At 38.2% G+C, this 13,112-nt stretch overlaps 1 protein-coding gene across 6 annotated transcripts in view; it reads left to right on the top strand.

Annotated features, from left to right (window-relative positions):
• Positions 1-13,112, top strand: part of STK3 (serine/threonine kinase 3) — a 505,519-nt gene that overhangs the window by 108,104 nt on the left and 384,303 nt on the right. For all 6 annotated transcript variants that reach the window (XM_063606446.1, XM_063606445.1, XM_063606449.1 and 3 more), the window contains exons 5-6: positions 10,458-10,622; positions 11,134-11,301. In XM_063606446.1, coding sequence (XP_063462516.1) covers positions 10,458-10,622; positions 11,134-11,301 — 333 coding nt within the window. The remainder of the gene's footprint in view (positions 1-10,457; positions 10,623-11,133; positions 11,302-13,112) is intronic.

The following is a 13,112-nucleotide window of genomic DNA, read 5'->3' as shown; positions in this document are numbered from 1 at the left end:
TGGGTGTACGTTCATCGTGAAGTGAAACTTGTTCAAAAACACCTCTTTGAGACCCTGCATTTAATTCTTTTGAGTATTTACCCAAAAGTGGAATTGCTGGGTCAAAAGGTAATTTTATGTTTAACTTTTAAAGGAATCTTCATACTATTTTCCACAGAGGCTGTACCATTTTACATTCCCATTAGCTATACACAAAGTTTCCAATTTCTCTACTTCTTTGCCAACATTTGTTCTTTTCTGTCTTTTGATAATAGCCATCATAATGGGTGTGAAGTGGTATCTCATTATGTTTTTGATTTATATTTCTCTTATGATTAGTGATGTTGAGGATCTTTCCACGTGCCTCTTAGCCATTTGTATACCTTTGGAGAAATGTCTATACGAGTCCTTTACCCATTTTTGAATTTGATTTTTTTATTGTTAAGTTTTAGGAGTTCTCTATATATTCTGTATATTAATGTCTTATCAGATACGTAATTTGTAAATGTTTTCTCCCATTCTGTGGGTTGTCTTTTTACTCTGTTGATATTGTCTTGGGATGTGCAGGTTTTTTTTTTTTTAATTTTCATGAAGTCCAATTTGTCTGTTTTATTCTTGTGTTCTCTGTGCCTTTTTGGTCGTATCTGAGAAATCATTACCAAATCTGGTATCATGAGGTTTTTGCCCTGTTTTATTTTTTCCCAAGAGTGGTATAGTTTTAGGTCTTATGTTTAGGTCTTTGATTCATTTTCAATTAATTTTTGTATATGGTGCTAGGTAAGGATTCTACTTATTCTTTAGCACATGGATATCCAGTTGTGCCAGCACTGTTTCTTGAAAATACTGTTCATTTCCTATTGAATGTTCTTGACACTCTTGTTGAAAATAATTTGATTATATATACAAGGGTTATTTCTGGGTTTTCTACTCTGTTCCTCCCATCTATCTGTCTGTGTTTATGCCAATATCACATTGTTTTGATTACTATAGCTTTGTAATAAGTTTTGAAATCAGGAACTATGAGAATTATAGCTTTGTTCTTCTATTTTCAGTGTTGTTTTGGGGCCCCTTGAGATTTCATACAAATTTTAGGATAAGTTTTTCTATTTCTGCAATAAACATCATTGGGATTTTGATAGGGATTACATTGAATCTGTAGGTTGCTTTGGGTAGCATGGGCATCTTAAAAACATTAAATTTTCTTATCTATGAAGATATGATAGGTTTTTATTTATTAATGTCCTAAAATTTTTTTTTAGCAGTTTTTTGTAGTTTTCATTGTACAGATATTTCACCTCCTTGGTGAAATTAATTCCTAAGTATTTTATTCTTTAAAATAAAGAAATTCTATTTCTATTGTAAATAGAATTTTTTTTGTAGTTTCCTTTTCAGATTGCTCATTGGTAATGTATAAAAATATATCTGATTTTCTTGGGTTGATTTGTATACTGCTACTTTGTTGAATTTATTTATTAGTTCTTTTTTTTATTATACTTCAAGTTTTAGGGTACATGTGCACAACATGCAGGTTAGTTACATATGTATACATGTGCCATGTTAGTGTGCTGCACCCATTAACTCATCATTTAACATTAGGTATATCTCCTAATGCTATCCCTCCCCACTCCCCCCACCCTACAACAGGCCCCGGTGTGTGATGTTTCCCTTCCTGTGTCCATGTGTTCTCATTGTTCAATTTCCATCTATAAGTGAGAACATGCGGTGTTTGGTTTTTTTGTCCTTGCAATAGTTTGCTGAGAATGATGGTTTCCAGCTTCATCCATGTCCCTACAAAGAACATGAACTCATCATTTTTTATGGCTGCATAGTATTCCATGGTGTATATGCGCCACATTTTCTTAATCCAGTCTATCATTGTTGGACATTTGGGTTGGTTCCAAGTCTTTGCTATTGTGAATAGTGCCGCAGTAAACATACGTGTGCATGTGTCTTTATAGCAGTATGTTTTATAATCCTTTGGGTATATACCCAGTAATGGGATGGCTGGGTCAAATGGTATTTCTAGTTCTAGATCCCCGAGGAATCGCCGCACCGGCTTCCACAATGGTTGAACTAGTTTACAGTCCCATCAACAGTGTAAAAGTGTTCCTATTTCTCCACATCCTCTCCAGCGCCTGTTGTTTCCTGACTTTTTAATGATCACCATTCTAACTGGTGTGAGATGGTATCTCATTGTGGTTTTGATTTGCATTTCTCTGATGGTGAGTGATGATGAGCATGTTTTCATGTGTCTTTTGGCTGCATAAGTGTCTTCTTTTGAGAAGTGTCTGTTCATATCCTTTGCCCACTTTTTGATGGGGTTGTTTGTTTTTTTCTTGTAAATTTGTTTGAGTTCATTGTAGATTCTGGATATTAGCCCTTTGTCAGATGAGTAGATTGCAAAAATTTCCTCCCATTCTGTAGGATGCCTGTTCACTCTGATGGTAGTTTCTTCTGCTGTGCAGAAGCTGTTTAGTTTAATTAGATCCCATTTGTCAATTTTGGCTTTCGTTGCCATTGCTTTTAGTGTTTTAGACATGAAGTCCTTGCCCATGCCTATGTCCTGAATGGTATTGCCTAGGTTTTCTTCTAGGGTTTTTCTGGTTTTAGGTCTAACATGTAAGTCTTTAATCCATCTTGAATTAATTTTTGTATAAGGTGTAAGGAAGGGATCCAGTTTCAGCTTTCTTCATATGGCTAGCCAGTTTTCCCAGCACCATTTATTAAATAGGGAATCCTTTCTCCATTTGTTGTTTTTGTCAGGTTTGTCAAAGATCAGGTAGTTGTAGATATGTAGCATTATTTCTGAGGGCTCTGTTCTGTTCCATTGGTCTGTTTCTCTGTTTTGGTACCAGTACCATGCTGTTTTGGTTACTATAGCCTTGTAGTATAGTTTGAAGTCAGGTAGTGTGATGCCTCCAGCTTTGTTCCTTTGGCTCAGGATTGACTTGGCAATGTGGGCTCTTTTTGGGTTCCATATGAACTTTAAAATAGTTTTTTCCAATTCTGTGAAGAAAGTCATTGGTAGCTTGATGGCGATGGCATTGAATCTATAAATTACCTTGGACAGTATGGCCATTTTCCTGATATTGATTCTTCCTACCCATGAGCATGGAATGTTCTTCCATTTGTTTGTATCCTCTTTTATTTCATTGAGCAGTGGTTTATACTTCTCCTTAAAGAGGTCCTTCATGTCCCTTGTAAGTTGGATTCCTAGGCATTTTATTCTCTTTGAAGCAATTGTGAATGGGAGTTCACTCATGATTTGTCTCTCTGTTTGTCTGTTATTGGTGTATAAAAATGCTTATGATTTTGGCACATTGATTTTGTATCCTGAGACTTTGCTGAAGTTGCCTGTTGGCTTAAGGAGATTTTGGGCTGAGACAATATGGGGTTTTCTAGATATCCAATCATGTCATCTGCAGACAGGGGCAATTTGACTTCCTCTTTTCCTAATTGAATACCCTTGATTTCCTTCTCCTGCCTAATTGCCCTGACCAGAACTTCCAACACTGTGTTGAGTAGGAGTGGTGAGAGAGGGCATCCCTGTCTTGTGCCAGTTTTCAAAGGGAATGCTTCCAGTTTTTCCCCATTCAGTATGATATTGGCTGTGGGTTTGTCATAGATAGCTCTTATTATTTTGAGATACATCCCATCAATACCTAATTTATTGAGAGTTTGTAGCATGAAGGATTGTTGAATTTTGTCAAAGGCCTTTTCTGCATCTATTGAGATAATCATGTGGTTTTTGTCTTTGGTTCTGTTTATATGCTGGATTATGTTTATTCATTTGCGTATGTTGAACCAGCCTTGCATCCCAGGGATGAATCCAACTTGATCATGGTGGATAAGCTTTTTGATGTGCTGCTGGATTTGGTTTGTCAGTATTTTATTGAGGATTTTTGCATCGATGTTCATCAGGGATATTGGTCTAAAATTCTCTTTTTTTTTGTTGTGTCTCTGCCCGGCTTTGGTATCAGGATGATGCTGGCCTCATAAAATGAGTTAGGGAGGATTCCCTCTTTTTCTATTGATTGGAATAGTTTCAGAAGGAATGATACCAGCTCCCCCTTGTATCTCCGGTAGAATTCGGCTGTGAATCCTTCTGGTCCTGGAGTTTTTTTGGTTGGTAAGCTATTAATTATTGCCTCAATTTCAGAGCCGGTTATTGGTCTATTCAGAGATTCAACTTCTTCCTGGTTTAGTCTTGGGAGGGTGTATGTGTCAAGGAATTTATCCATTTCTTCTAGATTTTCTAGTTTATTTGCGTAGAGGTGTTTATAGTATTCTCTGATGGTAGTCTGTATTTCTATGGGATCGGTGGTGATATCCCCTTTATCATTTTTTTATTGCTTCTATTTGATTCTTCTCTCTTTTCTTCTTTATTAGTCTTGCTAGCGGTCTATCAATTTTGTTGATCCTTTCAGAAAACCAGCTCCTGGATTCATTAATTTTTTGAAGGGTTTTTTGTGTCTCTATTTCCTTCAGTTCTGCTCTGATTTTAGTTATTTCTTGCCTTCTGCTAGCTTTTGAATGTGTTTACTCTTGCTTTTCTAGTTCTTTTAATTGTGATGTTAGGGTGTCGATTTTAGATCTTTCCTGCTTTCTCTTGTGGGTATTTAGTGCTATAAATTTCCCTCTACACACTGCTTTGAATGTGTCCCAGAGATTCTGGTATGTTGTGTCTTTGTTCTTGTTGGTTTCGAAGAACATCTTTATTTCTGCCTTCATTTCGTTATGTACCCAGTAGTCATTTAGGAGCAGGTTGTTCAGTTTCCATGTAGTTGAGCAGTTTTGAGTGAGTGTCTTAATCCTGAGTTCTAGTTTGATTGCACTGTGGTCTGAGAGACAGTTTGTTATAATTTCTGTTCTTTTACATTTGCTGAGGAGAGCTTTACTTCCAAGTATGTGGTCAATTTTGGAATAGGTGTGGTGTGGTGCTGAAAAGAATGTATATTCTGTTGATTTGGGGTGGAGAGTTCTGTAGATGTCTATTAGGTCCGCTTGGTGCAGAGCTGAGTTCAATTCCTGGATATCCTTGTTAACTTTCTGTCTGGTTGATCTGTCTGATGTTGACAGTGGGGTGTTAAAGTCTCCCATTATTATTGTGTGGGAGTCTAAGTCTCTTTGTAGGTCACTCAGGACTTGCTTTATGAATCTGGGTGCTCCTGTATTGGGTGCATATATATTTAGGATAGTTAGCTCTTCTTGTTGAATTGATCCCTTTACCATTATGTAATGGCCTTCTTTGTCTCTTTTGATCTTTGTTGGTTTAAAGTCTGTTTTATGAGAGACGAGGATTGCAACGCCTGCCTTATTTTGTTTTCCATTTGCTTGGTAGATCTTCCTCCATCCCTTTGTTTTGAGCCTATGTGTGTCTCTGCACGTGAGATGGGTTTCCTGAATACAGCACACTGATGGGTCTTGACTCTTTATCCAATTTGCCAGTCTGTGTCTTTTAATTGGAGCATTTAGTCCATTTACGTTTAAGGTTAATATTGTTATGTGTGAATTTGATCCTGTCATTATGATGTTAGCTGGTTATTTTGCTCATTAGTTGATACAGTTTCTTCCTAGCATTCATGGTCTTTACAATTTGGCATGTTTTTGCAGTGGCTGGTACTGGTTGTTCCTTTCCATGTTTATTGCTTCCTTCAGGAGCTCTTTTAGGGCAGGCCTGGTGGTGACAAAATCTCTCAGCATTTGCTTTTCTGTAAAGTATTTTATTTCTCCTTCACTTATGAAGCTTAGTTTGGCTGGATATGAAATTCTGGGTTGAAAATTCTTTTCTTTAATAATCTTGACTATTGGCCCCCCTGTCTTCTGGCTTGTAGAGTTTCTGCTGAGAGATCAGCTGTTAGTCTGGTGGGCTTCCCTTTGTGGGTAACCCAACCTTTCTCTCTGGCTACCGTTAACATTTTTTCCTTCATTTCAACTTTGGTGAATCTGACAATTATGTGTCTTGGAGTTGCTCTTCTTGAGGAGTATCTTTGTGGCTTTCTCTGTATTTCCTGAATTTGAATGGTAGCCTGCCTTGGTAGGTTGGGGAAGTTCTCCTGGATAATATCCTGCAGAGTGTTTTCCAACTTGGTTTCATTCTCCCCATCACTTTCAGGTACACCAATCAGACATAGATTTGATCTTTTCACCTAGTCCCATATTTCTTGGAGGCTTCGTTCATTTCTTTTTATTCTTTTTTCTCTAAACTTCTCTTCTCACTTCATTTCATTCATTTGATCTTCCATCACTGATACCCTTTCTTCCAGTTGATTGAATCGGCTACTGAGGCTTGTGCATTTGTCACGTAGTTCTCGTGCCTTGGTTTTCAGCTCCATCAGGTCCTTTAAGGACTTCTCTGCATTGGTTATTCTAGTTAGCCGTTTGTCTAATTTTTTTTCAAGGTTTTTAACTTCTTTGCCTGGGTTCGTACTTCTCCTTTAGCTCGGAGTAGTTTGATCATCAGAAGCCTTCTTCTCTCAGCTTGTCAAGTCACTCTCTGTCTAGCTTTGTTCCATTGCTGGTGAGGAGCTGCGTTCCTTTGGAGGAGGAGAGGTGCTCTATTTTTAGAGTTTCCAGTTTTTCTGCTCTGTTTTTTCTCCATCTTTGTGGTTTTATCTACCTTTGGTCTTTGATGATGGTTATGTACAGATGGGGTTTTGGTGTGGATGTCCTTTCTGTTTGTTAGTTTTCCTTCTGTCAGGTCCCTCAGCTGCAGGTCTGTTGGAGTTTGCTGTAGGTCCACTGCAGACCCTGTTTGCCTGGGTATGAGCAGCGGAGGCTGCAGAACAGTGGATGTTGGTGAACAGCAAATGTTTCTGCCTGATCATTCCTCTGGAAGTTTTGTCTCAGAGGAGTACCGGGCTGTGTGAGGTGTCAGTCTGCCCCTACTTGGGGCTGCCTCCCAGTTAGGCTACTCGGGGGTCAGTGACCCACTTGAGGAGGCAGTCTGTCTGTTCTCAGATCTCCAGCTGTGTGCTGGGAGAACCACTACTCTCTTCAAAGATGTCAGACAGGGACATTTAAGTCTGCAGACGTTTCTGCTGCCTTGTTTGGCTATGCCCTGCCCCCAGAGGTGGAGTCTACAGAGGTAGGCCGGCCTCCTTGAGCTGTGGTGGGCTGCACCCAGTTTGAGCTTCCTGGCTGCTTTGTTTACCTACTCAAGCCTGGGCAATGGCGGGCGCCCCTCCCCCAGCCTCGCTGCCACATTGCAGTTTGATCTCACACTGTTGTGCTAGCAGTGAGCGAGGCTCTGTGGGCGTAGGACCTTCCAAGCCATGCGCGGGATATAATCTCCTGGTGTGCTGTTTGCTAAGACCGTTGGAAAAGCACAGTATTAGGGTGGGAGTGACCCGATTTTCCAGGTGCTGTCTTTCACCCCTTTCTTTGACTAGGAAAGGGAATTCCCTGACCCCTTGCACTTCCCAGGTGAGGTGATGCCCCGCCCTGCTTCAGCTCATGCTCAGTGCACTGTACCCACTGTCTTGCACCCACTTTCCGATACTCCCCAGTGAGATGAATCTGGTACCTCAGTTGGAAATGCAGAAATCACGTGTCTTCTGCAGCACTCACGCTGGGAGCTTTAGACTGGAGCTGTTCCTATTCAGCCATCTTGTCTCCACCCCTATTTATTAGTTCTAATAGGTTTTTTTTTGTGGAATCTTTGGAATTTTCTACATATATGATCATATCATCTGTGAACAGAGATAATTTTACTTCTTTTTTTCCAGTTTGGATGCCTTTATTTGTTTTTCTTCCCTAATTGCTCTGTCTAGAACCTCCAGTACTATATGTAACAGAAGTATTAGGCTGGTGCAAAAGTAATTTTGGTTTTTGCCATTACTTTAAAAAAAAAAAAAAGGCAAAAACTGCGATTACTTTTGCACCAACCTAATAGCATCCTTTCATTGTTCCTGATCTCTGTGGAAAAGCTTTCAGTCTTACTGCTTTGAGTATGACGTTTACTTTGGGTTTTTTGTATATGGCTTTTACTATGGTGAGATAGTTTCGTTCTATTCATATTAGTGGTGTGTTTTATGAAAAGAAGTTAAATTTAATCAAATGCTTTTTCTGTTTTCATTTAAAATGATCATGTGGTTTCTTCTCCATTCTGTTAAGGTGGTGTATTGCATTGTTCGATTTTGTGTGTTGAATCAACCTTGCATTCCAGGAATACATTCCAGTTGATCATAGTGTATAACCTGTTACAATCCTGTTGAAGTGGGTGTGCTATATTTTGTTGAGGATTTTTGTATCAATGTTCATAAGGGATATTGGTCTTAGTTGTTTTGTGGTAACTTTGTCTGGCTTTGGTATCAGAATAATGCCTCTTAAAATGAGTTTGGAAGTGTTCTCTTTTCTTCAGTGTTTTAGAAAATTTGAGAAGTTGAATCAAGATATTTTAATTTTTTTTTTTCCTTTTTGTGGAGTGTATGTTCCCAGATAGCCATTCACATGGTTGGCCCCATTATATCATTTAGACTTCAGTAAAATGTCTTTTGGGCCTTCTTGAATGTCAATCTAAAGTAGCTTCTCAGTCGTTCTCTATCAGTAGCTCTCTGTTGTTGTCCTCATAGCAATTTTCACAGACATTTTCCTGTGTTATCCTATTTTCTATCAAATTATCCCGTTGCTTATAGATAGAATATAAGCTTGAGAGTAGTCCCTAATCATTTAGAATTTTTATGGTTGATTCTGTTACATAGGCATGATTGATTAAGTCTTTGGACATTTGTGCTTAACTAAATCTCTACCCCCTCTCTCCTTGCAGCCCTCCCGTAAGTCAGGGGTCAGGCGGAAATTTCCAAACATCTAATCACTTGGTTGGTTTTTTCGGCAACCAGCTCCCATCCTGAAGCTATCTAGGCTCCCACCAAGAGTCACCTGATCAGTATAAATTCTGGTATGGTTGAAAGGAGCTTATTATGAATGACAAAAGACAGCCCCTCTCACTCTTGTGAGAGGGTGAGAAAACAAAGATAAAATATCTTGATTCAACTTCTCACTCACTCAGTCAATTCACAGGGTCTTAGGAGATTTTGTGCCAAGAACCTACAAAGACCAAATATTTCCTGTGATTTCATAATATCACACTACCTTACGAGGTTGTTTTAAGAATAAATGAGAGAATGCATGCATAACTCTTAGCACATTGCCTGGTACAGATAGCAGTGGCTCTACTGCTACAACTATTAAGAAGATTTTCTTTCTTTCCCATCTGTCTCTTCCTTGGCCTTCTCTACTCTCCCCTTTTTCCCTCCTCTGATAGTCTTTGCTTGTGTTTCCATTTTCCTAATCTTTCTCTGACGTTTTTTCTTCTGAGTTCTCAATATTAGGTCAGAAGTCCAGAACTTGGAAGGGTTAGGAGTGGCATTGGTGTAGGAGCTTCTCGCAGAAGATTCATTGCAAGCCCCCCTCCCTCATTTACTTTCCTTTATGTAAAGCTGTTGGTTTCATTTTCATCAAGAATCTGAAATATCTCAGGGGAAGTATCTGAATTTACTTTTTCAGAACAGATATTAGCTGTGATAGTGCCCTCCCAGTGTTAGAAGATGTGGGAAATCACTATTATGATTCCTTATATCAGGCTGATTCTTGAGATATGTTGTTTGCTTTAGGAATGATACTGATAATTTTTTTTTTTTTTTTGAGATGGAGTCTCGCTGTGTTGCCCAGGCTGGCATGCAGTGATGTGATCTCAGCTCACTGCAACCTCTGCCTCCCAGGTTCAAGTGACTCTCCTGCCTCAGCCTCCTGAGTAGCTGGGATTACAAGTGCACGCCATCACGCCTGGCTAATTTTTGTATTTTTAGTAGAGACGAGGTTTCACCATGTGGGCCAGGCTGGTTTTGAACTCCTGACCTCAAGTGATCTGCTCGCCTCAGCCTCCCAAAGTGCTGGGATTACAGGTGTGAGCCACCACGCCCTACTGATACTGATAATCTTAAAGAGAGAAATTTGATCATCCTTTCATTAGTAAAATGTGTAATAAGAGTAACAAAGCTTATTGTGGGAAGAAGAGGTTCTCGATTATTTACCCCTTTAGCATTTTCCTGGAGGTTTAGTGGTCATTAGAAAGAAGTACTTGTGGCTAGGCATGGTGGCTCACACCTATAATCCCAACACTTTGGGAAGCTGAGGAAGGAGAATTGTTTGAAGCAAAGAGTTCAAGACCAGCCCGGGCAACATAGCGAGATCCCCATCTCTACAAAAATAAAAATAAGTTAGCCTATTGGGGTGGCATGTGCCTGTAGTTCTAGCTACTCGGGAAGCTGAGGTGGGAGCATGCCTTGAGCCCAGGAATTTTAGGCTGCAGTGAGCTATCATCACACCACTGCACTGTAGCCTGGGCAACAGAGTGGGGTCTCTTAAACACACACACACACACACACACGGAAAGACATACTTGTTACTATTGCTCTTTCGTAAGATTTTATCTAACGTGGCATTTTAATTATGGTTTTAAAAATATTTCTTTCCAGTTAACAGAAGATGAAATTGCAACCATTCTTAAATCTACATTGAAAGGACTAGAATATTTGCACTTTATGAGAAAAATACACAGAGATATAAAAGCTGGAAATATTCTCCTCAATACAGAAGGACATGCAAAATTGGCAGATTTTGGAGTGGCTGGTCAGTTAACAGTAAGTTAACTTTAATGGTTTTCTAAACACTTGGCTAATTTGTTCAGATTTGATTATAACTAAACTTCAATTACTTTTTGAGGGGGAATGGAAAGAAATGTGTAGTTTTTTAATTTTTGTGGAGAAGGAACCATAATTGAGCCAAATTTGAGTATTATTTAATTTATAATTTAGGGTGATTGAATGTGAAAATATATCTTATAATCAAAATGCTTAAATGTTCTAAAAGGGAAGCTACGTAGCTCATTTCTGTAGCTTTTATCATTATAGCACTATCTTTAACGACTGTGTTTAATGATGGTAGTGTGGATAAGTTACCTGTGGACTTGGTTATTTTCAGAATTCAGAATTCCTAAGTATGTCATAACTAGTTGAAATTTTAGCAAAATAGTCAATTTCTGATATAATCTGTGGCATTGGAGGTTTTAACATTTTTTTAAAAGAATGTGTGGCATACAGATTTCCTTTGTGCTTTTGTAGTAGCATTTATGGCTATGTAACGTTATTGCAGGATACAATGGCAAAACGCAATACTGTAATAGGAACTCCATTTTGGATGGCTCCTGAGGTGATTCAAGAAATAGGCTATAACTGTGTGGCCGACATCTGGTCCCTTGGCATTACTTCTATAGAAATGGCTGAAGGAAAACCTCCTTATGCTGATATACATCCAATGAGGGTAAGAAAATTATGGTTTGCTGAAAATGTTAGCCTTATATAAGTGTTGCCGTTTTGTAATGTCAATGTAAGTAAATATAAACTAAATAAGTTCATTTAAATGTATTCTTTTTAAAAATGGTAAAATTACCTCTTAAAGATTAGTAACTGTTAACTTCTCTTCCTTCTGCATTCTTAATTGTGAGAAAAGAACCGAAGGCTTTGTATATCTCTACCATCACTGTTCTCCTCCCCCAAAAATATACCTGTAAAATTTTTGCTTGCTTTTCAATAGAAGAAAGGGTTGGTAAATCCTCTTTGCTCTTCAGTTTATTGTTTTCTTGATTGTGGTAGTGAAAGAGTTGGAAGTAATCATTTCTCACCTTTTTACCCACTCTGTAATTTATACCTTACTGTGTGTGTTTTTTTTTCTGCCTTTTCTCTTCTTTGGTCTGAGGATGGTATTAAGCAATCCTAATTTCTAATATTACTATGCACATATAAAGGAATTCGGCTAATTTTTTTTAATGAATGCTTGCTGAGAAAATGGAATTCCTTTTTTGAACATCATTATATGCTTCTGTGACCTCTGCAGGATAATTTTTGAGTTTGAAATATATATTTTGCATATTCAAATCTAATTGCCTATGTTTCAGGGTTTGTGATGATATACTTTTTAGGTTTATTACTATGTGAATCATATAGATAAGTTCATCATCATAAATAGGTACACTGATCTTTGTATACTTATTGCCCTCTAGTGGCTGTAGTTATCTCAATAAGGATGTAGGAATGAGGGGAGGAGTGTATGTATGTGTGTATTTGTAGAAAAGAGAAGATAATATCATGGTGGTTGGAGGAATGTGAAGTAAATAGATAGAAAGAGGAAGAATGCATAAAAATTCAGATATTTTAGAATATCTGAAGAAGAATAAATTGGAATTACATCTGATATTATAATGCCATTGTGGGTTAAATTTCGATAATATAGGTAACAGTGTATTATACAGAAAATATTTAAAAATCTGTCTGCTGTATTGAAACATTTTAAAGAGAGTTTTTTTTTTTCTTTTGAGATAAGGTCTCACTCTGTCACCCAGCCTGGAGTGTAGTAGTGTGATCATGGCTCACTCGAGCCTCGACCTCCTGGGCTCAGGTGATCCTCCCACCTCAGCCTGCAGAGTAGCTGGGACTATAGGTATGCACCACCATGCCCAACTAATTTTTTGTAGAGACAAGGTGTCGCCATGTTGCCCAGGCTGGTCTCCAACTTCTGGGCTCAAGCGATCCGCCCACCTCAGCTTCCCAAAGTGCTGGGATTACAGGAGTGTGCCCAGCCTAGAGTTCTTTGAGTAATGTAATTGTATACAATATGTATCATCTTCCTGGTGTATATAAATTCCTTTTGGTAAATGAAAGATAAAAATGCATCAATTGTTTGAAAATAACTTGAAAAACAACAAGGTCAGCATAAAAACAGGAACACAAAGTCTTATTTCATCTCTGATCATTAGTTATCTGTGGTTCTTTTAGTTAGGATGTTTGTAGGGTGATCCTCAAAGTAGGTGTATTTGAGTTTGAATCAGTGAGGTTTACTAAATTACCCAAGGCAATCTAGGTAAGTACAAGAGCTGGGATTTAACTTAGGACTTCCATTATTACTATTCTGCTTCTTCCCTGTGTAAATCTTATTTTTCCAACCAAATAGTTCAACATGTTAAATTTGATCCTGTTCTCAGATAGCAGAGAATTGTAATATGTGGCCTCTTCCTTTAAGGATCTTCTAATATTACCTGAGAGTTTGAATGAATACATTATACATTATTAAAAATA

Source organism: Pan paniscus, chromosome 7 (assembly GCF_029289425.2).
Source record: "Pan paniscus chromosome 7, NHGRI_mPanPan1-v2.0_pri, whole genome shotgun sequence".
Lineage (NCBI taxonomy): Eukaryota > Metazoa > Chordata > Mammalia > Primates > Hominidae > Pan > Pan paniscus.
The sequence above is the reverse complement of the archived record's forward strand: the minus strand, read 5'-3'. Positions and strand labels throughout refer to the sequence as shown.